This window comes from Zonotrichia albicollis, assembly GCF_047830755.1.
Source record: "Zonotrichia albicollis isolate bZonAlb1 chromosome Z unlocalized genomic scaffold, bZonAlb1.hap1 SUPER_Z_unloc_1, whole genome shotgun sequence".
Lineage (NCBI taxonomy): Eukaryota > Metazoa > Chordata > Aves > Passeriformes > Passerellidae > Zonotrichia > Zonotrichia albicollis.
Genome location: NW_027428339.1, coordinates 412458 through 424874, shown reverse-complemented (window position 1 = coordinate 424874; position 12417 = coordinate 412458). Strand labels below are relative to the sequence as shown.

The window sequence follows — 12417 nt, the reverse complement described above, 5'->3', positions numbered from 1 at the left end:
ATGACTCACTGGTGAGCAAAAAGGGCAGAAACAAGAATCTGTGATTGCTTCTGTCTCTTACCATGTGTTCATCGACACAGAGTCAGCATCAGATTTATTTTCTAAAATAAATCCCAGGTTAAAAGGAAGCTGCAGCTTCCCACCAAAGCACTGACAGCTCTGGACTCACACCACAGCACAAAGTGCAATTTTAATTTCATTTGAACAACTCATTCCTTTGCCTTCAGCTCTGGAAGCTTCTCCCATATACCCTTTTAATTTTTTCATTCCTTTCAGAGACAAAATCCTGGCTGGTCATAATGCCAGTTTATATTATTTTTCTGTACATAACTGCTGACTTTTGGAAGCTCCCAATGTCATCCTGGTATTGACCCCGGACTTCAGATGAAGACATTACATACAGTAATGTATTTTACAATGAGACTTAACCTGGAAACTCACTAAACAGGACAGATTTGGCTTTGGAATAGCTGCTGAACTAAAAACTTCAGTTCGTGTGCAGAACTTCTGTTCTGTATATGCGTACAAAACATGCACATTCTGAAACTCATCATTACTTGACAGCTTTTCTCAAATAGAAAACCAGCTGAAGAGCACAAAAAGCAATCAACACTCTCTGCTTTCTTATCTGTAATTTTCTGTGGCCAGATCTGCAGCAAGGCAGCTCTGGCTGGCACCTGCAGCGTTAAACCCGTGTCAGCATTTCCATTATAAATTCTCCACTTTAGAGATTGCTGTGTACCCAAACTCACACACAGATTTTCCATGCAGGAGCAAGGAGTTTATTACTGCTATTTAAAAAAGTGATACTATTTCCATCTCTGCTACTCCAAGTTTTATTCTGGTTTCTTCACAGAGAACTACCGACAGATACAGTTTTCAAGGAGAAAAAGAAAAATGCCTGACACAAAATTCAGAATCCCAGGGAGCTCTGGGAATGCGGAGGGATGAGGTAAAAAGACAGCACTGCCAATTCTTGACTCTCTGAAAACTTGACTAAAAGTTACAGACGGGTTTCTTAATTCTGCAAGCTAATTACACTACTGGCCATGAATTATCTGTCTCCCACCCAGAGAGGGAGAAGAAAAAAGGCAGAATTTATTCAGGTCCTCGGTACTGGCTGCCTTGAAAACCAGCTCCTGCTCTGCCCAGGTCTGAGTGTGCCCCCCTGCGCCCTCCCCAATGGCCAGCGGGCTCCAGAACAGGCCTGCAAGCTGATGGTCACAGAATCAAGAAGGGTGATTTCAGGTTGACAAGAACTGATTTTGTCCTTAACAGAGACCCAAGGAATGGAATTCATCATCCTCTACCTGCAGCTGTCAACAAAGTCCTTATCTGCAGAGAGCAGAGGCTTTCCAGATGGCCATCTGCACTCCTTGCAGGGCAAGCGGAGAGCCAGGAAATTCACTGCACTATTCATTTGAACCATTTAAACCTCCAGCTATGGCCACATGAATTATTTCCTAGAAATGCCCGTTAGGGGTCCAGGTAGCAATCCCTGAAGCAGGAGCAATATTTATTTTAAAATGATTTCGGAGAAAGGAGAGGAAGAGCTGAGCTGTGAGAAACGCAGGCTTGCCAAACCCAGAGGTGCCACTTCTGTTTGTTTACTAAATATAATTCAGCCCTACTCCTGCAACACTTTGTTAGGGCACGCTGGTTTTTGCTCACAAAGATGCCTTTGTCAGCTCTCTCCAGCAGTTGTCCAAGACATTTTTGAAGTGTTTCCCACAAATCCAGCTCTGCACTCACAGCTCCCAATGATAAACAACAGCAGTATGTGGGATATGCACAGTGCACAGACATTCTATTGCACGGCATATAAAATATCGCAGCAGGCAAAAGAATTTGCAACAAGGCTTCCAAATAAAATTTTTCACAGCTTGACATGAGCGTAGCCTTTACTTAATATTTTACCCTGTCTGGTAATGAAAGACATCCTGCCTGCCCCAAAGCACTTGTGTAAAAGAGCAGATATTTGAAAGGTCACAGCCACCCGGAGCAGCAGGACTGCAGACGCCCGCTCGGATGTTTGCTCTGAGATAAATCAGGCTGCAGCAGCTGCTGCTCCCAGCCCCGGCCCAGGCCCTATATCAATCACATCCACACAAACTTCTTGCACTGGGACACACCACAATTATTTTTCTTTCACACTATCAACTATGGCAACCTCTCCCCTCAGCTCAAGAGTATTTCAGGCACTCCCTTACTCACATCACAGATCTTTCAAACAAACCTCTGTGGGACAGATTAAAAATGGCACCTTAACAAGTAATGTTCTGTGGTCAAAAAATGCAACTAAACTCGCACCAAAACGCTTCCAATCCCCCACACTTCCCATGGCATCCTGCCCAGTCCATCACCTCTACCCACAGTATTTCTGGATTTACTACAAGGATAAGAAACACCCCACAAATGTTTAAGTTTCAGTTAGTTCTTTTCCTTTGAGAGTGTCTGCCCTGCAGAATGCAGTGCCACACGGGCTGGGCACCTCTGTGCCTGCCATGCTGCACAGCTGCCTCAATCCATTCCTCACGGTCACTCAAACCAAGAGCAGAGGAACAAATTTCCTCATTCTCCTCTGGGAACACTGAAGCACGTCCTTGGGATGGGAATTGTTACTCCAGGGGGGATGAAAGCAGGGACTTGGAGGGGAGATGCTTTAGGAAAATAAGAACTGCTGCACAGACCCCAGGGCACATCTCTGCAAACCTCTGCTGCCTCTGTGCTGGGTCTGACACCCACAGCTACTTACAGAACTGGCCGCAGTGGGTCTCCATGAACGGCTGGTCTGGGAAAGGAGCAAGGGATAATAAAGAGGAAAGGAAAATCAGACATATTTTCTGCTCCCTTATGTGTCCTGGAACCAAACGTGTTCCGGGAAGGGATTTCTTTCTATTTTACGCTTTCAAGAGCCCCCAGAAAGAAGGCTGGCAAAGCACGGCATCCACAAGCTTTTCCATGGGAAAGCTGCAGAGTCAGCCCTGGCCTTGCTGCAGGGAGCAGCTGTCCCTGAGCTGCATTTCAGTGCCTGAGAGCGCAGGAGCCATGGAGCCCGTGCCACAGCTGGAGCCAGAGCTCGCTCTGCTAAATACAGCACCCCCGAGCCGGGAACTCGAGTGGGCCGTGTTGGATTGCACAGCAAAGCAATTTAAGCAAATGACTAATCCAAACCCTTCAGTTTCGTTCCTACTTTGGGCTTTGAAAAAGTGGCTGAAAAACATCAACCATCAATCCTCACCTGCTGTAACAACGCAAACCCAGAAGATTAATTTTGCCACCCTAACACCAGCTTGAAGCAAATCCAAACAAGAAGACTGTTTACTGAGTTGTGCCAAGCCACTTGCACTTGGATCAGGACTTGTGGCATACAAAAGGCATGACATGTTTTTCACTTCCAGAAGGAAGAAAGAAAAATTAATATAAGAAATTACTATAAGAAATTACTAAAAAAGATTCTTTTTTCCTCAGACTTCCTGGTTCCTTAACTAAGTCAGTACTTTGATTGGAATCACCCTAAGATTCCCAGAGTTTTAACAACTACTTCATTACAATACTTTTTTGGAAGTGTGTAGAGGTACACGTGTGTCCATTACATTTAGAAAGTGCCAAAGTATTCTGACTTTTAAAACCAGAGTGTACAAAGAGTTCTTCATGCAGTAAGATCCCAGCCAACTGAACTAACAGGAACATTTAATTTGCTATTTGAATGCTCTGATTTAAAAAAAATCTTTCCAGCTGACATAACAGTGAATTAAGAAACATGTGACAGTAAGATCCGAAAATATGACTCTGGATGTAATCTTAACTGAGAGCAAAGTTACATTAGATTAGAAATAAAGCTGATTTGTGGTTTGCTCCACAGAAAGGCAGAACATTCCAGCACTGCCAATGGAAGTGCTGCAGTTGGCTGCAGCCTGGCAGCCTTTGTAAGGCAATCTGAGTTTCAGCAGCACAGCACAGCACAGCACACCCAGCATCATACTTACTGCGGGGCCGGCTGCCGCAGGACACGGGGTGCCACGACCCTCCTTACCAACACCCTGACTTTGCTCTTCCGGCCCACGTGTGACAAGAATCCTGAAGTGCTGCTGCCTCATGTTTTGATCAGGTCTGATTTTAAACAAGCATCCCTGCCCTTGAGGCATCCGCTCTACCGAATTGCTTCTAGGTATTTCTGCCCTGTTCCCGTTGTTTCCAAGCAGCTCCGAATTCAGCCCATCACCTGTGGGGCTAACTCCTTCTGCTGGTGGCTGGACGGGGTAGGAAGTACTCCTTTCCAGCCGTATCCGAGGGTACCTGACCAATCTGTCCCCTTTGGTTCCGGTAAAGCCAAAGTTACCTCCACCTCCTGTGCCCGTACTGCTGGTCTGTGGCTGCTGTAACTGGAGAACAAAGAACTTTTTCCCTGAATTTGCTGACAGATCTGGCACATGCTGCAAGGACCAGCGCCGGGGTTCAGAGGTGGGAGCACTATTTGGAGCCTCAGGACCAAGGGGAAGTAGAGTAACCTGAGGCACCTCAGCACTTGAGGCCCGGTGCTGAATCCTCACACCGCTTATGTTTAAGCCTGAAGCCGCTTCACTTGCTTCTTCTCGTTGGGCAGTCAGCAGAGCCTCCTCGCTCTGGGGATTAGCGCTACAAAACATTCTACGGTTACAGCAAACAGTTCCGTCTGTCTGCTGCCCTAACTCTTCCAGCAGCCTGGGTGAAGAACTTTCAGCAGTCACCTGTGGAGCGCTCGGAGAAGAGCGCTTTTCAGCGGGGGATGCGTGACGCTCCCTGAAGTCTGAGCATTTCCAGGGCAGCGTCTCCTCCGGAGAGTCCGGGGCCGCGCTCTCGTCGGCGCAGCCGTCGGCGGCCTTGCGCTGCAGCGAGATCTGCATGGACGAGCTCCTGGTGGGGCGCGCGTCCACGCCGTTCAGCAGCTGCGGGATAAACATGGATGTGCTCCTCTTCAAGGAGCCCGCTTCGTGCAAGCCTCCATTGCTGCCATCCTCCGCCCCGTGCCGCGAGAAGGCGTGAGGGCTGCTTCTTCTTGGCAAGGTGTGGAATGCCATGAAAAAGTCATCTTCTCTCTCCCGGGCGAGGATCTCCGATTCGGGAGCTGTGTTGCTTCTCCCAGAGCCAAAATGAAACCGCAGCCGATGGGCCATGGTTTTACAGAGAGGAGAAAAGGAGAGGGAGAACAGCAACAATTCAGGCACTGCCAGAAGTTAAAAACCAAAGACATGAACTCCGAGAAAAAGTGTCCCATCTGCCAAACGGTTAGCACTGCAGCCCTGGGAGCGACAGATAGCAGAAATAGCCCAAGTGGCAAGCGGCATTCCAGGCATGATTGGGCAGGAGCAGTCAGCGCTCCTACACACACGGTGACATAGGGTAGGATGGTGGGAGTCACGTGGCCTGGTTCCCCCTCTCCAATGTAAGTGTGTGTGAGGAGTTTGTTTTTTCCTTTTTTTTTTTTTTTTTTCTGTAATGCCAGCAAGAGCCTGAAACAGCACCTTCCCAGCTGCTCCTTTTCCATCAGGGAGGAGCGGCCCCAGCGGGAAAGCTCTCGCAGCTGACGGAGGCAGCGAATACACTCAGCACTGCGATAAATCTAAACCACATCAGATTCACAGGGCACACTTGGAGAAAGCACTTGCAGAAAAATGTAACTACAACAGAACACTTCCATTTTGTGTTAAAAGTTTAAGTCTACACCACATGCAAATGAGGAAAATTCTTTCAAGCATAACATGGGTGTGTTACAGCTCTGGGCTGTCATGGCAGGACAGAAATAAATACAACACGGTTATGCTTTCCATTTTAACCAGGCTCATAATGCAGTTAAGCAAAAAACTTTTGCCTTTAAAAATCCCCAACAGCAATATAACCTGCGGTTCCCTTTGAGCAACTACAAATTACAAAGCAATCATACATATGGCAAAGATCCCTCACACAGTAAAACCAGCAGAAGCATGCAGGAGAGCAAGACAGAAAGCTCCTTTTCCAGATTTACCAGGCAGTACAGGTGAGGGAAAAGCGGCGTTGGGTGTTGCATGTCCGTTTGTACCGATTTGTCCCAGACCCTGCACAGAACTGCCTGCTCCTGGCTGGCCTCCAGCGAGGGAGTCAGCAATGCCACCACACGCGGCACTGCCAGCACCGAGTACAGTTACACTGCGAGAGCCAGCAGAGCTCAGGAGGACAGGCAGACAGGATACACCAGAACGTGAAGCAACCACCCTAAATCAGCTCTGCTACAACAAAGATATTCAGTGCCCTGAGGGCACTCACACGTGAAGGGTGCACACACTTCTCAGCACATACCAGAAAAGAAACTCTGGTTAACCAGAAGCGCAGCTCCATCTCAGGGCCTGGACAGCTGCTCCCTGCGAGAACTGAAAAGCCCAAATCTTGTCAACAGCTCTGAAAACCTGTATGTGACGGGTCAGCCCTCTGCCATCTGAACTCTGCTTGCCAGCAGCTTGCTTTCAAAAGCCAGAAAATTACCAATCCCAAGAGCAATGGCAGCTCAAACTGATCAAACTGCCAGCAGCCAGCACAATCCCACAGTTTTTTATATGGATTATGAGACGCAACAAAAACGTGAACAGCTTCCACACAGCAATGGTCCTGGAGATTGCCTTGTAGAAGCACAGGTGTTGGTATTACCTTATTTTTCAGCTAAAACACATTACTCAACAACACAGTCTCTGCATCCAAAATGAGGCTCCATCACATTTACTCTGTTGAGACTTTAGTGCCCTTTTAGTCCCAGACTCAAATGGTTTTTACACCTCTATTTGTGTTTCTTGGCACACTCACTGAAACAACTGTCTGAAGACACCTCTAGGCTGTGTTGCGTTTCTATCAGCTGTGATTAGTATAACACAACTAAGACAAGCACTCACCAGTCTGTTTTCATCAAACACCTCGAACAGGAGCCGATGGTTGGTTGGGTTTACCTGTGAGAAAATCCACACGTCACTGCAGGTACAGGAGCTGCCAATAACAGTCTGGGTGCTAGCTCAGGCAGCAATCAAACCAAGGTAATTAGGACAGGACTAACAGGTCTGATGTAAATCTTTACTTGAATTGGAGCATCAGAACCTTACTGTAACTGGGAAGAGCCTGGCAGTTGACATGAAAGCTTTTATTTGCTGTGCTCAGTTACTGCATTTCCCTGGCAGAGGAGCCCAGTCCCAGGACAGACTATCAGGGCTCCCTGACTGACTGATTTACAAGGAGCAAGAGTTTTGCTGCATTTCCTTCAGAACTGCATATTCAGATATGTTTCTGACTGTCTATTGCTCGCCATCTCTAGCCCGTTTAGCAAGCACCCTTGGAAAGAACACCCAGCAGAAATCTCCCCAACACATAAACCAGCAAATATATCCCCAGAAAATTATTTACTTAAACTGAAGCAGAAAGACTGCCAACATTTAAAAGGACAAAATCAAACATAAAAAGAACCCTGTCAGAAAGACAAACCAGCTGCTATTAAACAAGTTTTATAGTGTTTGATCCAGTTGATCTATTTTTTCAGAAAATCTTTTCAAGCTGGATTACTTTGCGAGATGAATGCTTGGAACCCCCTGAAATTCTGCCTGACCTGCTTCTGCGGGAGCCACAGCTGCACTAGAAGTCAATTGTTCTTTGGAAAAATATTGTGTGCAACCGAGTAGCAAAGTTACTGCCCTTCACAATTATATAATTGCAGGTTGGGAAACAGTTTCCAAGGAACCCGGAGCCAATTCCTGCTGAGCATTCCATCCCCTCAGAAACACAACAGTAAGTACATCAGGGCAAGCAGGTCTTTGGAGTAAACATATAAACAAATACAAAATAAGATCAGCTGTACAATCTATCTGATAAACAAACAGGAAACAAGATTAGCTGTGCATGTTCTAATAATGACTGCAAATAAAGAGAAACTTACTCTGAAGTAAAACTCTTCATTCCATTTAGGGTTCAGGGTCTGTAAAAGAAATAACAATATTTACATCTAATGTTTATGTTTTCTGTTTTTCTAAAAACATACATGCAAGTGACAGGTTTCAGGGAAATAGAAGAGAAAGAAAAGCATGTAATAAAAGAAATTGAAAAATATACTGCCAACTAGAAATTCTCTATTGAGTTAACCAAATGTGGGAGGATATTTGAGTCAGATGATCCTAAAAATAGACATTTAATAAAAATAGAATTTGATGATTAAAAGACAAATCATTGAGAACCTATAGAAATAAAATCTGAAGACATTTCATTCTCAAGATTCATTTAAACCCAGACGAATTTTTTAAACACAAAGGTACTTTAGGGCTACAAGAATATGCTCAGATTTATACTGTGATATAAAAATAAAAATTAAAAAAAAAAAAACAAAAAAACCAAAACATAAGAAAAAAAGGTTATTCCTTGGAATAGGTAAGATATTCTTCCAATGTCCTCCCAGCCCAAGGATTTTAATTTTGACAACCTGACTAAAACAAACGTGCATACAGATTGCCAGCTGAAGTGAGCTCAAACATGACATAATAAATTGACAAAAAAGAGATGAGAACTACAAACAGTAATTTGGGCAATTCAAGCTTGGGTAAGTATAAAAACAATTGGACAATATGTCCAATGTTTATGTGCTCATGCCAAATCATTCCCTCATGCTCTCACACAGCAAAGATTTACGGGCAGAGCTGACAGGAAAAATTGGCTTTACACCCACGACAATTCTGTTCTAGCAGAGAAGGGGAATCTTGGCTGTTTATCTTACTCCTTGCTATAGATCCAAGAGATTCCTCACATGCAGGACAAGAGGGCTGATTATACTGCATCTCTCTACAAACTGGGAATACAGGAGCTCATGGCAGAGCAGGAAACACTTTTTGGAAGAAAAGACCGCTGTAAAGGGCAGGTGAATCAATGACAGGAAGAGCAGGGACGGGCTTGTGGGCGCAGAGAAACTTTCAGCTGTTTCCCTGAAGGAGCACAATGTATTCAGTAAACATAAATTAAAATGAAGCAGTAAGGAAAACAATGTTACATTTTAAGCACTTGTATTCATCAAATGCTACAGCTGTTGCAAGAGAGGGTACATACAATTCACCAAACAAAGCCCTGGCCTAACAACGAGTTTTGAGGGCACTACTGCCCACTGATAATCCATTCATTCTGAATGCTGCTTGACCACAGAGTTCAAGGAAACCTGATGGACAAGGCAGCAGAGTCTTTGGTAAATGCCTGGTAACTCACAGAAATCTGTCCCACCTTTCCAGGCCCCACTCTTAGTGAGCCGAGCCAAAGTGCAAACTTAACTGAGGCACAGGCACTTATTCTCAGATTTTGCTTCGGAGACAAGCACATTATCCAGTTGCTATACACGTGTGTAATGGCTTTAATTAGTGCTGCATTGCATTAGACAGTTGTGTTCCAGCGTTCCTAATCCTTCCAAAGCCATGGAGTCACAGAGAGTATGTACATACCTTTTTGATAGTTTTTGTCTGCACAAGAGCAAGTTCTCTGTTCTCATCTGCTACATACAAGGAAAGTTTCACATACGGGTCACTGTAAAAGAAGACATCAGATTTAATGGCCTACAATTGTACAGCCAAAGAGCATTGCAGAAGGAAATTTTCATTTAACTGGGCAACAACAGCACCTCCAAACACTCCTAGTGGAATTGTCTTCAGTGAAAGCTCAGAACTCTGGTAAGCTACTGACACATTGAAAATGAGTGTTTGAATGCAAAACCCTGCCCATAGCAGCAGAGATCATTCCCTGCAGCTCTGTCCCTGCTCCCACACAGCTCCTGCCCACAAGCATGCCCGTGCCACTCCATTAAAACCAGGCAGGGAAAATGGGAGCCTGGGAGAGACTGGCTGCACCTAACCCCTGGAGGCTGACACAAGTGCAACAGCAAGTATTTGGAAGCAGTGGTTATAATTGTTTTGAACCATAAAACCAAGCTGCACAGTGACAGCAGTGATTCGGACAGGGCAGAGAGTAACCTGCTGTAGTAGAAGCTGCTCCTGCCCACAGCAGAGGGTGGAACTGGATGCCCCATAAGGCCCCTTCCAACACAAACCATTCCACGGTTCTGTGCTCTAAGCTGGGAGAAAGAGCATCCTGCAGGAACAGATGAACCTCACACGGGTACAATGTCAGGAGGTGGAACCAGAGCAGAGCCTCTGCTTGAAGGGGGGAAATGGGTGCCTGAGTAAAACCAAGACCCTGTCCTGCTCTGGTGCTTCCCTCTCAAGGCTGCAGCACACTCTGCTGGATGGTGACCCAAGGTTTCTTGAAAGCATCAATGAGAGACACTGACAATACCACCAGACACTCAGATTTACCAACCACGTAATTGAAATGCTGATACTTTTTGAATTTAAGGAACTATTTTGTGACAGTGTTGCTACAGAACAAGCAGCGCTTGCATGTTCATGATACTGGATGTTCCATCTATTGAATACAAAATGCCACAAAGGTGGCAACAAGAACAAACAAGACATCTTGTGGCATTGATTATTCCTATCAGTAGACGCACACAAATGCATCTACCTAATCTGCAATTAGGTTGAGCATTAAGCAGCAATGTTTAGAAGAAAGCAAAGCATCATTGTGATTATAAAGAAATGCTGGTGCTGCTTTGAATTGCCTAATGTACCGTACTAATATTTACAGGTATCCTCCCAGATTTGGGTTATCAATCCATACCTAGACAATGCTCTTTTCAGGAACCCTTAGAAATACTACAATTTTTTAGTGCTAAAATACCCTGGAAGAATCTTCTGCCTACAGAAAATGAAAACTGTGGCACACTGGCAAAGATTATTTTTCAAATCTTTTTCTATTGAAAAAAACTAGAGAATGATCAAGTTTATTACAAATTTCAGTAAGGAAATTTTGCCTTAACTGAACAGACTCTGCCTGGTCTAAAAGCAGGACAGAGTGAGTCAGACTGAGCTGAGCAGCCAAGCTCTTGGTGCTGAAGGTGAAGCTGGAGTTTACCCAAAGGACTGGATATTTGAGACTGTTTACTTACATGCATTTGTTTACTCAAAACGATCTGGAGAGCAAGGCCAGCTGACACTGCCCCAAGTGGAAGTGTCTCACACAGCCCTGCACTGCAGCCACCTGCTCTGCCCCCGGGCAGCCCACCCCCAGGGGCACACCTGAGCTTGCTAGAGATGAAGGTGACTTGATTTGGGGACACCTATCTTAAATGCTCCTCCCTACAAAATCGAAAATTATTGAAAGCACCAAATCTCATCTATCCAAATATGATTGGCCAAAACCTGAAGAGAACATCAGCACCTGCCAAGATCAGGAGAACCTTGAAGCTGATAAGAGTTCTCTATAGAATAAAAGGGAATCCTAAGAAAATGATGCTAATAATCAAAGTTATACTAATCATAATCACAACTTAGTACAAAGAGAGTTTTGCAGAACAGCCATCAAAACAATCTGAGGCTCCTTTTCCTGATCTCAGGAATCCCTCAGACATCCAGAATGAGGTATTTGCCATGGTTTTGTCAACTTGCAGTATTTGGCATTTTCTTAAAGCTCATGCAACTGTACACATATAATTATCACCTTTCATTTGAATCTCAGCATGAAAAGGCATGCTTCCAGCTCTTCTTCTGGAGGACAATAAAAGCACTGATGACTTAAAAACTCCAGCAAAAAATCTCAAAGAAGATCAGCCTCCTTTAAAAATCACATTACTTTAGAGCAGTGTGAAACTGGGGCCAATGAACAGTGTCCCATTTGTTCACTTGAGTCTGGAATCGCATTTGCTCTATACTTTTGAAACAGTTTTGAAAGCAAGTCTCAAACTAGCTTCTGCCAGTGACATGATGTATTATTTACTTATTTTAAGCTCTAAAAGAAGGGGGTGGAGAGCACAGGCACATGTAAAAGAACAATAGAACTACCAAGGCCTACATGGCTCTATTTTTATTTTAAAAGCTGAAACCGCCTCCCCACATATAAAATTTAGTAACACTTGTTATGCAAGTGCATGGACGCCAGGCTTGTCACATGCAGGCAAACTTTGCATTTCAAAATAGCCCGACTAGTTTCCTTTGGAACAGTCTTGCACAAGATAATTTTGCTTCTGTAAGAAACACAGCACCATTCCCTTTATGCTACCCCTTTTCTGCCTCACATATCTGAAAGAATTCATCAGCAGCTCCTGTAATTCTGGCTGCAGAAACAGCAGCACACTCCAACATGAAGGCAGAGAAGCCTCTTTCTCAAAGCCACATCCCAATCAGATCCTTTCCCTGGTCTTGAGGAGACCACTGTTTGGCTCTCAGTTAATGCTCATCCATCCCCTCACTCCATGCAGCCCAGCTGCACTCTCCTCAGTGCAGGTACACACAGAACACCCCCTTACTGAGCCCTTAGGGCATGTGCCTCCTCGTACTCCTAAGT

At 44.9% G+C, this 12417-nt stretch overlaps 1 protein-coding gene across 9 annotated transcripts in view; it reads right to left on the bottom strand.

Moving 5' to 3' along the window:
• LOC102073785 (NEDD4 like E3 ubiquitin protein ligase) overlaps nucleotides 1–12417 on the bottom strand; it is a 61468-nt gene that overhangs the window by 25625 nt on the left and 23426 nt on the right. For 4 of the 9 annotated variants that reach the window (XM_074533785.1, XM_074533786.1, XM_074533787.1 and 1 more), the window contains exons 3-5: nucleotides 9465–9546; nucleotides 7928–7966; nucleotides 6900–6953 (exon numbers count right to left, since the gene is read on the bottom strand). In XM_074533785.1, the coding sequence (XP_074389886.1) occupies nucleotides 6900–6953; nucleotides 7928–7966; nucleotides 9465–9546 (175 nt within the window). Of the gene's footprint in view, nucleotides 1–3989; nucleotides 5468–6899; nucleotides 6954–7927; nucleotides 7967–9464; nucleotides 9547–12417 lie in introns of those variants that run through there. The other 5 variants (XM_026798426.2, XM_074533784.1, XM_026798427.2 and 2 more) reach the window with 3 other exon arrangements.